The following is a 19,108-nucleotide window of genomic DNA, read 5'->3' on the forward strand; positions in this document are numbered from 1 at the left end:
TTTTTTTTACCCTTACAATCTTTTTATTCCTCTTCATTAATAGTGTACACATCATCAAATTTGTCTTTGGTACATTTTGAAGCAAACAGCAGAAAATGTGAGATTGGGACACTTAGAGAATCTTTAACATAAATACTGAATGTGTATTTATTTAAATGTTAGCCATTAACTTTTTTTCTAAATGAAAACTCATCACTCTTGAAGCAGCTGTGAAATCTGCTTTGGCTCAGCTGTTAGTCTGCAATGTATTATGCCTGTACTCTAACTGGTTTCAAAGAGTAGACATGGCATATGGGAATTAAGCTACTAAATAGTGTAATGTTTTTAAGATAGGAACCCGAGAACTGTCTGGTGTGTACATATTCTTAATATTTGGCTTTGGAATCATCTGAAGAAAGGCTTATTTCTGGTTTTGTATTTTCCTAAATCTGTTAAAGTCAGTTTTGTAAAACAAATGAATCTGAGGGTGCTAGATCTCTCAAAGAACTTCTTGAAAATGATCATGTTGGTCAACCATGGTTAATTACATATGAAAATCTGAAACAGCTTTCATACTCAAAGATGGTATACCTCTAAATATCACTTTTTACAAAATGATAATGTCCATCTTGCTCTCCTTGGAAGTTCTTATGGCATTGTGTGTATCTGTTCCTGAGTGAGCAGTTGGAGGTAGACAATTGAAAACAGGATGGGGTGCAGAACGTTCTTTCCTAGATCATACCCAAATGTGTAGTAGCTGTTAGTATATTAGGAGTAGACAGTGTAGAGGCTTTGCTCCATCTGTGCACTTACCCAGGAGTTTTCTGACTGCTGGTCTTTACCAGTGTGATGGACTAGGACTCAGAAGACCTGGGTTAAAATCCTCACTCAACCATGGAATTCATGGGGGACAGTGGGGTCGGGAATGGTAAAGCTACTCCTTAAGTATCTTCATCGTCTAGTCGTTTAGTCATGTCCGACTCTTCGTGACCTCATGAACCAAAGCACGCCAGGCCCCCCTATCTTCCACTGCCTCCCGTAGTTGTGTCAAATTCATCTTGGTTGCTTAGATGACACTATCCAACCATCTCATCCTCTGTCGTCCCCTTCTCCTCTTGCCCTCACACTTTCCTAACATCAAGGTCTTTTCTAAGGAGTCTTCTCTTCTCATGAGATGGCCAAAGTATTGGAGCCTCAGCTTCAGGATCTGTCCTTCCAGTGAGCACTCATGGTTGATTTCCTTCAGAATGGATAGGTTTGTTCTCCTTGCAGTCCAGGGGACTCTCAAGAGCCTCCTCCAGCACCACAATTCAAAGGCATCAATTCTTTGCCAGTCAGCTTACTTTATGGTCCAGCTCTCACTTCCATACAGGAAAAACCATAGCTTTGACTATTCGGACCTTTGTCGGCAAGGTAATGTCTCTGCTTTTTAAGATGCTGTCGAGGTTTGTCATCGCTTTCCTCCCAAGAAGCAGGAGTCTTTTAATTTTGGGGCAGCTGTCTCCATCTGCAGTGATCATGGAGCCCAAGAAAGTAAAATCTGTCACTGCCTCCATATCTTCCCCTTCAATTTCCCAGGAGGTGATGGGATCAATGGCCATGATCTTAGTTTTTTTGATGTTGAGTTTCAGGCCATTTTTTGCACTCTCCTCTTTCACCCTCATTACAAGGTTCTTTAATTCCTCATCACTTTCTGTCATCAGAGTGGTATCATCTGCATATCGGAGGTTGTTGATCTTTCTTCCAGCAATCTTAATTCTGGTTTGGGATTCCTCCAGTCCAGCCTTCCGCATGATGTATTCTGCATATAAGTTAAATAAGCCGGGGGACAATATACAGCCTTGTCGTACTCCTTTCCCAATTTTGAACCAATCAGTTGTTCCATATCCAGTTCTAACTGTTGCTTCCTGTCCCACATATAGGTTTCTCAGGAGATAGACAAGGTGGTCAGGCACTCCCATTTCTTTAAGAACTTATCATAGTTTGTTGTCATCCACACAGTCAAAGGCATTTGCGTAGTCTTTCTCCATAATCCAGCACATGTTAGCAATTTGGTCTCTAGTTCCTCTGCCCCTTTAAAACCCAGCTTGTACTTCTGGGAGTTCTCGGTCTACATACTGCTGAAGCCTGCCTTGTAGGATTTTGAGCATAACCTTGCTGGCGTGTGAGATGAGTGCAATTGTAGTTGGAGCATTCTTTGGCACTGCCCTTCTTTGGGATTGGGATGTAGACTCATCTTTTTGCAGTCCTCTGGCCACTGTTGAGTTTTACAAACTTGCTGGCATATTGAATGTAGCACCTTAACAGCATCATCTTTTAAGATTTTAAATAGTTCGCCTGGAATGTCATCACCTCCACTGGCCTTGTTGTTAGCCAGGCTTTCTAAGGCCCACTTGACTTCACTCTCCAGGATGTCTGGCTCAAGGTCAGCAACTGCATTGTCTGGGTTGTCCGGGATATCCAAATCTTTCTGATATAATTCCCTTGTGTATTCTTGCCACCTCTCCTTGATGTCTTCTGCTTCTGTTAGGTCCTTCCCATTTTTGACCTTTATCATGTTCATCTTTATGAATATGAATATCCATGTCTGTAATAATAACAGCAGATACTTAGCAACAGAAAGTCGTAACTGAAAACTACCAGTAACTTATCAGTAAACAAACCTCATACTGACATTTTTCTTATATCTGATAGTTAACCCTTCGAGCATTAAACCCTCTATTGGCTAACACTAGACATAATCTGTATATATATGCTTGGTCGCATATTATTTGTATATTCTCACATTCAGTGCTGATCTTTATCAGACAAAAACCTTTTTTATTGATCCCCCCAAAATCCTGATTCTTCTGTTCTTGGTATCTGTGAAGAAGATCTAGTATTCTTAATATAGCCTTTAATAAAAGATGGTCTCCCTTCTCCAGCTAATTGGTCAGATTTATAAAGGCCTGTGTTAATATTCCCATTTGTCTTCAGGCTATTTAAATGCATTCTACCTTGAACCTGAGATGCATAGCAAAGGCCAGGAACCGTTATTATTTTGAAGAAGACTACTTACTAATGACCTGATAATTGCAATGGATGAAGCCTACATAGGTACTTATTAGAGTCAGTTGTTCTTACATTTTCCTGAGTAAATCTCTCTCTTCCTAAAGGGTCAGTTGCTTCTCATGACATATATTCTTGTTGCCTAGCACATCAATTTTCTACTTCCCTGAAAGAACAGACTGTAGATGCTACTTTGATACTTTTTATAAAGAGTTTGCTTTAAAAAAATCTAGACACATCATTCTCTTAGGAGTAGATTAGTTCTTTAGACAGCAGGAGGGTGTCTACCATGCATATTGATTTCAAAGTGAGTCTCATGATTCAGTGTGCTCTACTCTTGTGGGGTGAGGCTGCCACCTAAATGATTTCTAAAAATAGTCTCAAAGGAATTCGTTTGAGCAGAAAGCAATGCTTAATGGTAATGGCCAGTGATGTTCTGCTGGACACTCACAAAATTCCACAATAGCATTTCATGCACCTCCTGCAATAATGAGGATGCTACCTAAGGGAATAGTGTATTTTTCTAGAAATAAAATATTGTGATTTGTGAATGTGAGGTCTATGCCAATATAATATGCTAATTGCAACAGACATGCTTCCTTAAGAGAAGACATTTTAATCCAGTGTAAAAAAAAATAGGAACACATATGCATACTTAATTCTCAAAGACTATGATCTGAAAAGTTTCTGTTGATTTCTGCTGCTCAACAAGTACTATTGTTGAACAACTCAGTTTCACAAATCAAATTAAAATTAACAAGAGAGAAATACTATAAAAAAAATTGAGAAGCACAGCATCTAATTTTAGTTGTACTTTTAGATGGTGACAACATCAGAGTAGATAGCATAAAAAGCTAAGAATGTGAGATAAAGTCCAAACGTCTAAGGTCTACTGTTTAAAAATGGTCTCAGCAATGGAGCTCTAAATGTAATGATGTACTAACAGAGAGTACACTGAAGTGTGCGGTGGTGGATTAGATCTATCCAAGGAGTTTTAGTTTCTTGCACAACTCTCAGGCAGCAATGCCCCTTTGTGTGTATTCATGACAAAACAATTGCTTAGTCTACAGTTCAGTTGCTGGCCTGTCACTGAACGGGGCTCCCCCAGGACTCTACAAACTACAAAGGAAAACAATACATGCAGTTCTTTGGAGGAAAGGCCTGACTTTATTGGTTATAGCAGCACTCCCTGGCCATCATTGGGGGATTAGATCTGGTCCATTGAGAAGCCTGAGTGCCATCCATTCCCCAACACTGTTCACTCCACTAGAAGTAGCTTCTGGAAACCACCTGGGCATATGCCATACATGTAAGGCAGGGTTTGGGCTTGCAGGCCTCTGGGCTGGGCCTGACCATGATCTTGCCTCAGTCTCCCTGTACAGAGAGGTTCGTTTACCATTCTGGGTGACAAGGCTCCTGCCTTTGCCTTTAAACCATCTGGGTCCAGCTCCAGTGCCCCAAACCACCACAAGAGCCGAGCCTTGCTCAGCTTCCACTAAAGAACTGCACCTGCAACCAATCCGCTATAGTTGAACTAATGTTCAACCATATTTCTTGCTCCCCAGTCTGATAGGTAGACCCCATCAGCTTGGAAGAGGTGTGATCGCTGAAATGAAATGTCCAGTTGTTTAATTCAGTAGCCAACCCAGGATGCCACCAGTTGGCCAACAAACCTAGTAACCTTTTGCCTTGCAGTATCCACCATGTTGGGGTCCCATGCCCCTTGCCATTCTTGCCTCTCAAGGAGGTCCAACCACATGATATGGGCAGTAGAAAAGCAACCATAAATAAGTTCCAAGTCAACTGTAATGGAAAATATCAGGTCCAGCCTCTTAGTTGCCATCAAGTCATTCTCTCCAAGCTGAAAAGGAATCACATCTGTGGCCTTTTAAGCCATTTCATAAAATAAGGGAAGGACATTAATTGGGGCCACAGCATGCTCCACTTACCTAACTTACCTAACCGCCTAGCCATGTACACTGAGCCAATCAAGATGCTGTCCCTCCCGCGCTACCAGCAGTATACCCAGTGTATGATGCTGTGGCTAACAAGTAAAACATTGGCTACAGAAGCTGTCGATAGAATCTCGAAGAGAGAAACATTAGGCTTATATATTGCTGACGTAATTTTTAAAGCATCTGCCTATCTACTTTATACAGTCTGAGACATGCAAAATCCATTCACCATGGTGTCTGGCTCCATTCAAATGAAGTGAGTGATGAAATCCTGGAGTGGCTTACCCGTGCTAGGGCTGCCCACAATATTCCAGAAAACTGATAGCAAGGGCCATCTTTATGGATCAGCAACATGGCAGAGACAATGCACATGCACATTCCTCTTTGGACATTAGTGCTGGACTGCACTCCCAACTCCCCAGCTCGAGGGCTCTGAAGGCTATTGTGAACACTGTCTTAAACAAGGACCAACACCTTTGGTTGAGCTGGGTGTCATCATATAAAGAATGAGCAAGAGGATGGACTTTCTGTTGTCCGAGACTGGCAGGGTTGTGCTCTCCCACCTAGCCCTTGTTTGCCTAATGTGGAATGTCCTAGAGGGATGAGAGAATCTTGTGCCTGACCCCCCCCCCAAAAAAAGGAATTGCTGCTGGATGGGTGCGTAGAATCCTGGGCATGGGGTCCTAGGACCAAAGGTATACTACATGGTCTAAGCTTGCTGCTTCTGTGATGGGGCGGAAGGCTGCACATCCTTTGAGGCTGAGGAAGGAGACTAAGAGCCCTACAATGTGCTCCAAAAGTGAAAGGGACAACTGAGTTGTATACTCCCTTTGTGACTTCCTGCTCCCAAGACTCTCAGCTTCTTCTGGGAATGGGTCTGGATAGATGTGTGCCTGTGGTGCAGGCTGACTGTATCTTCCTGGGAACAGGTTAGGTCATCCACGACGATGTTGTTGAAACCTGAAACAAACTGGGCTGAAACGGCTATGTCGGTTGACGGACAAAGACTGACTGTCATGTAGGACCCACAGGGGGACTCTTTTCCACCCAGCTACAGGCTTACCCATTGTGGATCATCCCAAGAGGATCAGGGATGACCTGCACCCGACTAAAAGTGAGATCTCTGCTAAACGTATTCTTGAAGGCTTTCACAGCCAGCATCTGATGGTTGTTGCAGGTTTTAGGCCAAACAACCAAAAAAAAAAAAAAAAAAAAAGCCCTACAACAACCTCTGCTAAATGGTTTCACAACCTTTTGGCTGCTGTGTTCTGGTGGGACACAGATAGTCTAGTATATCCATGTCTGTTTGATGAGGTGATACATCCTTTTTGCTTGAGAAAGATTAGAAAGACCTTATGCCCAAAAAGTGGAAGGGAGTAACTGAGTTATATACTCTCTTGAAGAAATGGGTGTGGGTGCTGGTGAGCATGTGGCAGTGGCGGTTGCACACTCTGTTTTTTAAGCTAGGGTGAAAACTCTCATTTTCTGGTCCAACTGCACCACAGTGCATTTTCTGAATCTCCCCCTGCCGGCCAATACCAGGCCAGAAAGAGAACCTCACTCCCAACTGGCCAATCAGAGCTGGTAGGGGAGTCTCTGGCAGCTGCCTCTCCTTGCTCCACCAGGCCATGTGGCCACCACCATGTCTGTCCCAGCACCCTGAGCCCAGGAGAGCCCTTCTTGGCAGGAACTAGAGGTGCCCACATATGTTTGGCGTCCCATTTTATAACATACATATACAAACATTTTGTACATTTATAGGAAGTACATCATATAGGACATGTTTGTGAAAGTAGGAGGGTGATTTAGTAAAAAATAGGGAGTTGACCTGTTGTGAAAATTGTGATCTATCTATTCCCAATTACAATCATGTGAAAAAGAAAGTACACCCTGTTTGAATTCTATGGTTTTATATACTGTATCAGGACATAAAATCATCTTGTCATTACCAAGTCTGAAAACAACCTCAGATAAACAACAGCACATAACATATTACACCATGTCATGATTCATTTTACAAAAAGAAAGCCAGCATGGAAAAACTATGTGTGAAAAACTAAGTACACCCAGATTGCTTCCATAGGAGTTAAGAGGCTAAAGAGCAGCCAGGTGCTGCTAACCAGATGCCCTTGAGTAATTGATCATCAGCATGTGTGACCACCCTATAAAAGCTGAAGTTTTAGCAGTTTGCTGGTCTAGAACATTTTGATGTGTACAGTGGTGCCTCGCTTGACAACATTAATTCCAGCGAAATTGCTGTAGAGCGAAAATGTCATCAAAAGAAATTTAAAAAGCTATTGAAACGCATTGAAAACCATTCAATGCATTCCAATGGGCTGAATACCTGCTCGTCCAGCGAAGATCCTCCATACAGCGGCCATTTTCGGGTGCCTGTTAAGTGAAAAATCAATCCTAAAAACAGCAGGGGGCCATTTTCTTCAGCCAGTGGCCATTTTGAAACCTGACGATCAGCTGTTTGCCGAGGTAGGGAACCGATCATCATGAAACGAAAAAAACCAATTTAAACCATTGTTTTGCGATCACAAAAGTGATTGCAAAAACTTCAACGTTAAGCAGATTTGTCGTTATACGGGGTAATCGTCCAGCGGGGCACAACTGTATTAACAAAATGCCAAGGAGTAAACAAATCAGCAGTAATTGTAAATAAGCAATTGTTGCTGCCCATCAATCTGGGAATGGTTATAAGGCCATTTCCAAACAATTGAAAGTACATCATTCTACACTGAGGAAAATTATTCACAAGTGGAAAACATTCAAAACAGTCTGATTACAAGGAAAATATAACTCCCATGTTACAGCAGGTCCATGGCTACCAATACATTTCCGGCCACAATTCAAGCTATCTAAAAGATTGCATCTCCTGCTATGAACATGCTCAGGCTTTAAGATAACCAGTGTAGGCATTTCTGTCGGTTCCGCCACCCTCAGAAGTGTGCATGATGGGTACATGGAAGAAGTCCTTCTCTGTTGCTGCTCCCAGACTTTGGAATGCCCTCCTATGTTGTCCTTCCGCAAGCAGGCAAAGACCTTTCTCTTCAGGCAGGCTTTTCCTTAATGACTGGTAGTCTCAAAGTGCTTTTTAAAATTGACTGTTGTGCTCTATTGTTTTAAATGTGTTTTAGTTTTGATTTTATTTACTGTTTTTAATATAATATTTGTTTAATTCTTTGTTAATATTTGTATACTTACTGTTTTAGCTTTTAAATATTGTCTTTTTAATGATGTAAATTGCCTTGAGTACTTTTTAAGGAGAGAGGTAAGATAGATAGATAAATAAATAAATAAATAAATAAATAAATAAATAAATAAATAAATAAATAAATAAATAAATAAATAAATGAAATAAAGAAAGAAAGAAAGAAAGAAAGAAAGAAAGAAAGAAAGAAAGAAAGAAAGAAAGACATTTGCCAATCATCCTGGAGTGGATGTCCAAGCAAATTAACTCCAAGACCATGCAATGCTCAGATAACCTGCAAAAAACCCCCCTCAAGTTATATCTCTGACTTTACAGACTTCAGTTAGTATGTTAAATGTTAAAGTTCATGGCAGTACAATTAGAAAAAGACTGAACAGGTATGGTTTGTTTGGAAGGCTAGGCAGGATAAAGCCTCTTCTCTATAAAAAGAACATGGCAGCATGGCTTAGGCTTGCAAAGTTGCATCTGGACGAACCACAAAACTCCTGTAACAATTTTCTTTGGACAGATGAGACCAAAGTGGAGATGTTTGGCCATAATGCACAGTGCCACATTGGGGAAAGCCGAACACAGAATATCAACACAAACACCTCAGTCAAGTGTGGTGGTGGAGGGGTGATGATTTGGGCTTGTTTTGCAGCCATAGGACCTGAGCATCTTGCAGGTATTGAGTCTACCATGAATTCCTCTGTATACCAAAGTATTCTAGAGTCCAATGTGAGGCAGTCTATCCAACTGCTAAAGCTTGGCTGAAATTGGGTCATGCAAGAGTACAATAATCCCAAATCCACCAGCAAATCTACAACAGAATGGCTGAAAAAGAAAAGAATCAAAGTGTTGCAATGGCCCAGTCAAACCCTATTGGAATGCTGTGGCAGGAACTTAAGTGAGTTGTGCATAAACAAATGTCTGCAAACCACAATGAATTAAAGCAATGTTGAAGGAAGAAGAAGAGTGGGCCAAAATTCCTGCACGACAATGTGAGACACTGGTAAAGTCTGCAGAAAACAATTACTTCAAGTTATTGCTGCTAAAGGTTCTAACAAGCTATTGAATTTATAAAGTGTACTTAATTTTTCACACATGGCTTCTTCGTTTTGACTTGTTTTTGTTTTTTAAATAAACAGTGTAGTAAGTCATGTCTTTACAAAATTATGTGTTTACATAATTTTCAGACTTGCTAAGATTCAGATGATTTTTATTGTCCTCATACATAAAACCTTAGAATTCTAAGAGAGTATACAGTACTTTCTTTTCGAATGACTGTATGTTTCCCCATAGTCTTATCTGCCAAAGCAAAGTCTAATTGTGTGTAAATTCAACTCCTTATATTTGTCCGTTGTTACTCTTCCATCTCCCTTATAGTCCTTTGTTTATCCCTCATTCTGAACTCCACGTTCCCTCTCCCCTCTCCTTGTCTTTCATATTTTTATTCCAAATTCAGAAAAACAGTGGGAGAGAGATTAGTGGTATATTTTTAAGAAATAATCTTGAAAGAAAAACTTGTGAATAAACATCAGTGTTCCATGTCTGCCAGTTATTTCAACCACTTTAAATTTAATGTTGCTAGCAGCAAACCGGATTAGAAAGTTATTTTAGTAAGACCACTGCAAGCACTTTGTGCCTGCACTTTGTGCCTGCATTTGCTAAAATGCTGTATGTACTATTTTTATAGTATTGATAGTGTTCTAACAACTCTAACAGAGGTATGCTGTTACATAACTTTGCCCCTATAAACTATAATTTTTCCACAGCGATATTATCCTTTGATTCTATTCTGATTAAAGTAAAGGTCTAGAGAATCTATAAACTTATCACTGAGGCTGAGAACTTTTGTTTGTTTGTTTTTGAATGTGGAGTTATCCACATCTTCTGGACAGACTGCAAGGCTTTCTAAGGATGGCATTAGTGCTAGAAATGCTGCATAAACTGATCTAATGTTGTGCTCATGCTGACCTCTAGTGACAGGAAATCCTACATATGAGTGGTTACGATAAAGCAAGTGTAAGCTTCTTTCACTGAGACTAAGGCTAGTGAAAATTTTTGTTTGAGTCCATCTTTGATAAGAATTTACCCCAAGAAGGCATATTTCTTTATATTTTGGATAGAAAAAACAGTTTTTTTAACTGTTTGAGAAATTGGTGCATAACAGATTTGTCCATGCATGCAGGTCTTCTAGTCTTTACCACTTAAGTCTCAGTTTGACTCCCTGTGTTTTCAGCTATACTAGTACTGAAGTAGGCCCATCGCCACTTTTATTGTTCCTCAAGAATCTCCTATTCTTCAGTAGGTGGACATGACATGATTGCCTCCATGCTGGGAATCGTTGTACTAGCTGAATGTTCAAAATGTGTGGGGTTTCATTTTCATTTTTTGGAGTATTTATCCACATTCACAAATGCCTTAAATGCTTTTTTTAATTAGCGGTATGTAATTTTTAAAAAAATGCAGTTTTAATATTTGTGTTTTTAAATCATTTGTAAGCTGCCTTGAGTCCATCTGGAGTGAGAAAAGCAGGGTAGAACATTAATTAATATTCAATTTGAAAGGGAGTTTATATATTATCCCGCTTTATACTTGATCTCCTCAATGCCATATTTACAGAATTCTCAGATATGGAGAGTACACAGTGAGCTGAGTTGAATACAGAGCTTGTTTGTAATGGGGGCAAAGAAATGGGTCAACATGGAAACTGCCCTGAGATCATACGTTGAACAACATTTTTTTAAAATAACTTTTGTGAAATTCTTTTTGCTAAACCTAGTGTTATACCTCTCTAGAGCATTTAATTTAATTTCATTGAAATGAAATTGACTTTTTAGCTAAAGTTCTGTTGATTATACCTCTAAGGAGAACTGATTTTGACAATTTCCCCATGTGACTGTGTCAGAAATAATATTGAAATTTAAATGAACCATCCAGAGTAGACCTTTAGTCTAGATGGGTGGGATAGAAATCCAATGAATGAATGAATGAATGAATGAATGAATGAATGAATGAATGAATGAATGAATAAATAAATAAATAAATAAATAAATAAATAAATAAATAAATAAATATTCACGAAGGCTTTCACGGCCAGGATCTAATGGTTGTTGTGGGTTTTTCAGGCTCTCTGGCCATGTTCTGAAGGTTGTTCTTCCTAACATTTCTCCAGTCTCTGTGGCCAGCATCTTCAGAGGACAGCACGTTCTGAAGAACAACTTTCAGAACACGGCCAAAGAGCCCGAAAAACCCACAACAAACAAGCAAGCAAGCAAGCAAGCAAGCAAGCAAGCAAGCAAACAAACAAACAAACAAACAAACAAACAAATAAATAAATAAATAAATAAATAAATAGGAAACCAGTAACTGAATTAGCACCTGAATAGCGACTGCTATTTCTATGACCGTTTAGGTATTCTTTGATAAGACTTCTCCAGCAAATGAAACTTTTGAAGATTATGTTATAACATAAGAAATTCTATTCTTTTTAAAAGATTCAGTAGGCTATCCATGAAATTGTTTCTCCTGATTGCTCAGAGGGAAGAAGTCAAAAGATAATGTCTTGCCTATTAGGTGACTGTGAGGTTTTAACACAGATTTTAAAATGTTAAATGCAGAGGGGTGTGGATGACTGTTTTCTTCAAAACTATGGATTGCGGATTATTGTTCTCTTATGTAGAATTGGTTTATAATTTTCCTCCCTAATATCTATTGATCTTCAGTTTCTGAAGATGTTACAACTGACCTTCCTTATATTCCTATTAGATCAGGGGTCAGGGAACTTTTTTACCTTTTACCCCCCCCCCCCAAATTATGTAAGCTGACATTACCCCCTTGATTTGAAATGAAGGAAATGATACAGTATTTGATGAAGCCACCCTTTCCCCCGCCTTAATACAAGCCTTGCCTGTTCCTTTTTTCATAGTTTTGAGTCAGTCTCTCTCTCTCTCTCTCACACACACACACACACACACATCCACCCACCTTCCTCCATTTTCTCCATACATTTAAATAAGCTTGATGAAGCCCTCAGCACCTTCCTTCCCTCATTAACTTGGTCCTTTCCTGCCTCCTGCTTGCTTGCAGTCATCTCTGGCAGAAGCAGTCATTCACAAGCCCCTGATTGATTGCCCGGGGCAATTCCACAGCTGTAACCGATCAAGCAGGCTTATCTCCCATCTCTGAAAGAACGGAGGATTTACAAGTGCCCTGCTGCAACCAAGGAAGTAACAGGGAGAGGTGGCTTACAATTTGAGCGGTGGCTGCAGAGGGTGGGCATGGAAGGGAGAGGGGGGTAGTGCTCTGCTCATTACCCCCAGGATTTTCACTTTTACCCCATTTGAGGTAATTTACCCCTGTTCTCCGACCACTGTATTAGATAGCTCATTGTAATTAGCTATATATGAGGCTGCCTTTCAAAAGTATTCAGATACTTAGCAGGCCCAAAACAGAGTCACATGACTTCTGATAATTGGATGAATTGACCTTTTTTTGCTAATACAGTTCTAGTGGCTACAGATACATTTCAAATTAAAAGTGCTGTTTATTGAAAGACTGTGCTCTGCATAGGTTTTAAGAACTTTGGGGGGAGGTCATTCTTTCATTTCTGCTGTCTGTCTTTGTAAGCATGTTTGATGGGAACATCCAGTGGCTGCACTGAATAACTGCTTGCAAAAGATGGCTAGGTATCTGGGTAACTGTCCCTTGAGAAAGGATGCGGCCTTTTTCTTTAAAAAAGACTGTGAGGAACTGTTGTCTCTGAACACATGCAGAAGCCTTTGTACTGTGACATAAACTTACTTAATTTTGATGTAAGGCACTTAATGTGCAGTCTTATACATGTATATTCAAGAGTATCAGTGAATATTGCATGCTTCCTCTGATTGTCAACATGGACTGCAGCCTGGACTGCAGCCTAGAAGACAAAGTGAGTCTGAAAGGAGACATTAACCTCACCTATCCCCTTCCTCCCTCTCTTTCATGCAAACACTTCCCACTCCTCATGTGAGGAAAACGCAAATAAATAGAGGAAGCTGTCATTCAGCCAAAGAAAAGAAAACAGGACACATATGGTAAAAACTCCCATTTTCTCATTCTTTTTCTTTATCTGTATGTATCAGTGTTATGACCATGCTGTCAAGTGCAGAAAGCATGCAGCAGGCATTTTTTTAATTCTCTCTTTCTGTATATGTATCTCTGTGTGTAACCATACTAGCTGGGGGATTCTGGAAATTGTTATCCAATAAACTAACATCTCCATTCTCTCTAGGGAACACACATATTTGTGCACATGTACATAAATACTGTACACTGTTGCTTTCAAGAACAAGCCAGGTTGACCAAGCAGTTGGACTGCATAACAGTAGATTCTGGGTTGCTCCAGCTGTGGAAAGAAGGAAAGTGAAGGCTTCCTGGCCTGGTGTTCACTATAAATCTACCCCAAAACAGCTACAATAATTTGGACTGAACTGCAGGGCTTCCAGCTCTTGAGGAGAACCCTGATTCTTCAGCAGCTGTTTTCTCCATTGCTTTCTGCATGGCTCTCCCTGATTCTTCAGTGTATGTTTGGGTCCTTTTTTCTGCAACCTGTTGGTCTCACAACCACATTTCCTTTTTGGTCTCCCAGCTGATATCTCCCTGCTTGTTTGCTTTTGTTTTGTTTTGTTCTGCTGGGCTGTTTTTCGTTCTGGTGAAGCATTTCTTCCTCCCAAGACCTCCACTTCTCTTTTCTTTTGCATTTCAAGATTCTTGTATGCCTCATAGTCACCTTCAATGGCTGTTATTCTGTGCTCTGCCTCAAGTGAAATGGCGGCAGCTCCCAGCCTTTCTCACCCAGGAAACAAAGCAAATCCTGTTATGTTGTGTTACTAATAATTGTGCCCCCATTGTATGTTAGTGTGCTGCTGGAAGTTTTTTTCCCTATTCTAGAGCAGGAAAAAAAACATTCTGGGATAAAAAAAATGCTCCACCCAATCCTGGTCTTCTCTGAGGAAGGAAGATTTTTCCCCCCTATGGGAAAGCACTAGCAAATCCCTATTTTGTATCAGCAGCCATAGCTATACTGTGGGTAACACTATAATAATAAAGTGAGCAGCCAATGGAACATAACAGCTTGAACTCAGTGTGTAAAGCAGACCAACATCTCCTCACCCCCTCAGAAAGCAAATGTTGGCCAAGTCTATCTGTTAAAAAGGCAAGCTTTGCATACACGTACAATGTGTTGTTCATAAATAACCTCTACAGGTTCTAAGTTGCTGCTCAAAGCTTTGTCCTGAGAGACATATTCCAGAATTAGAAATCTTCTATCAAAAGCTGTTCCTCTTTGAGTAGGATAAAAGGTTTAGGAAACTATGACTTTTCACTCAAAAATAATCATTCTAGGTAGTTTTCTTGGATAAAAGTCTTCAAGCTTTTGGAAAATAGCATGTTGAGAGTTGGAACTGCTGTTGTTTTTGATGACATGTATAGGTGACTTACAGTAGCCGTTTGCATGATGGAATGAATAGATTGAGTGACTGGTTTGTGCTAGATGAGTGACAGATGACAGCATGTGGCTGGGAGACACCTCCATAAAACTTTTCTTTATTGCTTGTTTTCTCCAGCACAAAGAGGAGGGGAAAGTGGATATAAGAACATGTTATGTTTAGAACATGTAGTTAGATAAAGTTTTAGGTGAGAGTTAAGATAGAAGTGAGCGTGTATGCAGTGAGTAGTGCAATAGAATAATATGGGTAGAGAGATAAGAATTTGATAGTTTTTCATATATGTTGAGAAATTTGAATAGGCTTAATAATTATTACATGCTTGCTGTTTGATTCCAACTTATGGTGACCCTTTCCAGGTAGAGAGTACTCAGAAATGCTTTATCATTCCCTTCTTCTGGGGTTCCCTGGGATTGTGCAGCTTTCCCAAGGCTATATAGTCTGGCTCTGGGACATACAGTGTGGTTCGGTGGATCTGGTCCACAGGTATTGTGTGGGAGCTTCAGATTCTACACCCTGCCTCCTCTTGTAGGTGCCCACTCAGAGGTGGGATAGGGAAGCCCCGAGCACTGCCTCTGAGTGGGCACCTGTAGGAAGAGGTGGGATGGGGAATACAGAGCACCTGTGCAACACCTGTGGGGCCACTCCACTGAACTGCACTGAAGTGCTTGTGACATACACCCCGTGTCCTTTGTTTATTTTGCCTTAAACACAAGTCCACCCTCTGGATGTGTATCTTCATTTCACGCTGCCCCAGGTATTATTCCCTTAATACCAAACAGATCTTAGAGACATGCTGCCAATTCAACAGATTTATTGATTTTATAAATGTCATGCAACTCACAGGATTAAATCACAGATGTTTAGACTTATTCATTAAATATCATTTGCTTTCACATTGGGTTTGTTTGTTTTTATTCACTGTTATAATATTTCTTTGATTATAGATAGATTTATAGATAGATAGATAGATAGATAGATAGATAGATAGATAGATAGATAGATAGATAGATAGATAGATAGATATAGATATAGATATAGATATAGATATAGATATAGATATAGATATAGATATAGATTCTCTATACTGTACTTTTAAACTCTTTCCTATTCTCTCTAACATTCTTTCTTAACTTTTTCAATACAATCTCATAACTCTCTCTTCAATTCCCTATTTGCAACCTCTTTTCTCCAACTCTCTTCCCTAACTGTCTTGCTAACTGTCTAACTAACTCTTCAACTGTCCTCTTGGTTCTGCCCCTCCTGTCCTCTCATAGGCTCCTGCCCTTGAGTTTCCCATGATGGACAGGAGTGATGTGGAGGTTCTGCCACAGTGCTGAACTGTGGTTCATGACCATCTCTGTCTAGGACCCACATATTTGTCTTTCTAACAATCTAAATCTCCTCTCCAGCACCACATTTCAAACGCATCAGATTTTTTTCCTCTCCGCTTTCTTTACTCTTTGTACAGATTTTACAACCATATATAGTGATCAGGTATATAAAGCATGGGTGATCTTGGTCTTGGTCTCCTGTGACACAACCATACACTTGATGATCTTTTCTAATTCTTTCATTCCTGTCTTTCTGAATCTCAGTCTTCTGATTTCTTGGCTGTGTTCTCCATTTGGGTTGATGATTAAACCAAGGTATACAAAATCTTTAACAACTTTAATTTCTTCATTGACAGAATCAGTTCATCTGTAGTCAAGATTTTGGTCTTCCTAAGGTTCAACTGCAGCCCTAATTTGGTATTTCCTTCACTTTCACCAAACTTATTTCAAGTCGTTGCTGCTTTCTGACAGTAAGATAGGGTCATCTGCATATCTTAAATTACTGATGTTTCTTCCACCAATTTTCACTCCTCCTTCACCTGAATGTAGTCTGGATTTCCCTATGATATGCTCTGCAAACAGACTGAACAGATAAGGGGATAAAATGAACCCTTGTCTGATATCTTCACCTACAGAAAACCCTTTTGTATTTCCATATTTTGCTTTAAAGCTATCCTCTTGTCCACAATACAAGTTACATATCGAGACAATCAAATACTGAGACACAGCCACTTCTTTCAGAGCAACCCATAAGTTCTCATGATCTACACAAAGGTTTTGCTGTAGTCTATAAAGCATAGCCTGGTAACCTAGCCGTTCGAAAGCATGTAAAATGTGAGTAGATAAATAGGTACCACCATGATAGGAAGGTAATGGTGGTCCATGTCTAGTCACGCTGGCCATGTGACCATGGAAACTGTCTATGGACAAATGCTGGCTCTATGGCTTGGAGACGGGGATGAGCACTGTGCCCTAGAGTCAGACGTGACTGGACTAAATGTCAAGGGAACCTTTACCTATAAAGCATAGACTGATCTTTATCTGAAATTCTTGTGTGTGCTCCAGTAGCCAGTGGATATTTCCAGAGTGCCTCTTCCTTTTTTGAAATCTAGCTTGAATATCAGGCATTTCTCACTCCATATAAGAGTAAAGCCTTTGTTGCAGCACCTTGAGCATCACTTTGGCTGCATGGGAAATATAAGGAATGGTCCTGTAGTTATTGTACTCCATGGCATCCTCTTTCTTGGGAACTGGAATGTATATTGGGAACTACCAGTCTGTTTTGTATTCCATATTTGTTGGCATATTCTTGTTAGGATTTTGACAAGAATATACCAATACTGCCGGTATTCCATCTACTTCTGGTGATTTATTTCTTCCCAGAGCTTTCAGAGCAGCTTTCACTTCACTTTCTAGAATTGCCAGTTTTTTTTTTTGCTTTGCCTATTATTTTATTGTTTTACAGATAACAGTCCTTGTTTTAAACATTTTATTAGTTTTCCGGTCTGTCTACATTGTTTTGTGCTTATCAGACATCGTGTTACATATTTTGCTTACAATTATTTGTTTTTTACATCTCACTGTTTTCCTGGTTGTCCCCCCCAATTCCAAACATCTTTCAAGCATTCAAACCATTCACATACAGATTTTAGTACACAATATGACCACTATCATAATATTACTCTCATATTATATAAAATTCTTCTAATAATTCTTCTATTAACAGTCTTCTAGTAACATTTTTATTAAAGGTGGTTCCAGATCCGTAACGCAGCTTTATATCTAATTTAGTTTACCTAAAATAAAAAATCACCATATTACATCTTTACTCTAATTAGGCCTCCCTTATTTCAATTTAATTCTCCTTTTTAATATACAGAATATACCCTTTTACAAATCCAAATGGTGAATATAAACCTGTTTTCAATATTAAGGGGCCCTTCCTTGTTTTCCCTTTTTTCATCTTTCTAGGTAATTCCCTCTCTAATTTCTTTCTCATTTAATATTACTGTGTTTTCAAGTTTTCTGTCATCCCTCATGTCCTCTGAAGCCATTTTATAGGTCTGATCTATGCCCACCAACTCTCTATGCACCCAGTCCATCCTCAGTGAGTCCTCCAGGCATCTTCTGGTTAATTTTGCTGTCTTTTCCCCCTTGTCCCTCCCTGGCACTCCTCCCTGATCCAAGACCGGTGCCTCTCTTGGAACAGTTTCCTCAAGCTGCTGTTTTAATTGGGATGCCTCATCTGAGATATTCCCATCTCCTTCCTTGCCGCTCCCTGCTGCCTGCAGACCACAATCCATCTGATGTTGATTAGCTAATTTTTCTTCTTCATAGTGAGATTTCACGGTGTCCAATATTCTTTCAAGTGCAAGTTTTATTCTGTTCCAGAATTCTCCTTGTTGTGCCATTGCAATATTGTATCCACGGCTGATGGCCTTAAAAGTCCACTTTAGGGTTAATTTCCCAGCCAAGCTCAGAGGAAGTCAAAAGGGAATAACAGCCAAGTAGTCAAGGTCACAGCTCCTGGGCTCCACGCCAAGAGATTCCAAATAGTCAAAATAAAATTCAGATTATCAAATATAGGTTGCAGGAAAATTTCTCAAGCTTCACAGCATCAAACTGTAATATTCTCAAAGTATATTTTAAAGTTATTTCCTTTCCATCAGCTATCCCTCTCACCAGATCTTCTGCCGCTTTTTAGTTTCTGAGGGACAGCATTTCTTTATCCATATACTGTATAGGAATTTTTCAGGGGTATAAGCAATTAGTTATAAAAGTCTCACCCAATGGTAAACAGCAATGTCAAAAGGCTGGTTCTTGCTTCTTTGGCCGGCTGCCAGCGACTTGCAAGCAAGCCGAAGCTGCTTGTTTCTGCCCGTTCGCTGATTTGGGAGTTTCCTGGATCGAACGGGGTGGCCAACCCCCCCCCCCCCCGTGATCAACAGGCTTCCCCCCCAGTTCACCACCCCTCCAGGGTGGTTCCGACACCCTACGGTGTCCCGAACAAGGTCAGGATTCAGCCCAGGGGACAGAGCTCTGTCCTCCTGCTACTGTCTCGTCGCGACGTCAAGCCGGAAGTCCTAGAATTGCCAGTTCTTCATCATA

General features: G+C 40.1%; 1 protein-coding gene and 1 long non-coding RNA gene across 8 annotated transcripts in view; one reads left to right on the forward strand and one right to left on the reverse strand.

Moving 5' to 3' along the window:
• Positions 1-19,108, forward strand: part of GABRA2 (gamma-aminobutyric acid type A receptor subunit alpha2) — a 121,618-nt gene that overhangs the window by 20,624 nt on the left and 81,886 nt on the right. For 2 of the 5 annotated variants that reach the window (XR_013545842.1, XM_078394706.1), the window contains exons 1-2: positions 13,276-18,027; positions 18,062-19,108. The exon at positions 18,062-19,108 is cut by the window's right edge and continues 3,812 nt beyond it. The exons of 2 other annotated variants lie outside the window; for them this stretch is intronic. Coding sequence is in view for 1 of the 3 variants with exons in the window: in XM_073001214.2 (XP_072857315.1) it covers positions 13,212-13,256 (45 nt within the window). In the remaining 2 variants the exon portion in view is untranslated. One more of the 5 variants, XM_073001214.2, reaches the window with a different exon arrangement.
• LOC140707510 (uncharacterized) overlaps positions 1-19,108 on the reverse strand; it is a 53,480-nt gene continuing 34,372 nt past the window's right edge. For all 3 annotated transcript variants that reach the window (XR_013545845.1, XR_012087617.2, XR_013545844.1), the window contains exon 2: positions 1-19,108. This exon is cut by the window's right edge and continues 30,408 nt beyond it. This is a non-coding gene — a long non-coding RNA (uncharacterized LOC140707510).

This window comes from Pogona vitticeps, chromosome 5 (genome assembly GCF_051106095.1).
Source record: "Pogona vitticeps strain Pit_001003342236 chromosome 5, PviZW2.1, whole genome shotgun sequence".
Classification (NCBI taxonomy): domain Eukaryota; kingdom Metazoa; phylum Chordata; class Lepidosauria; order Squamata; family Agamidae; genus Pogona; species Pogona vitticeps.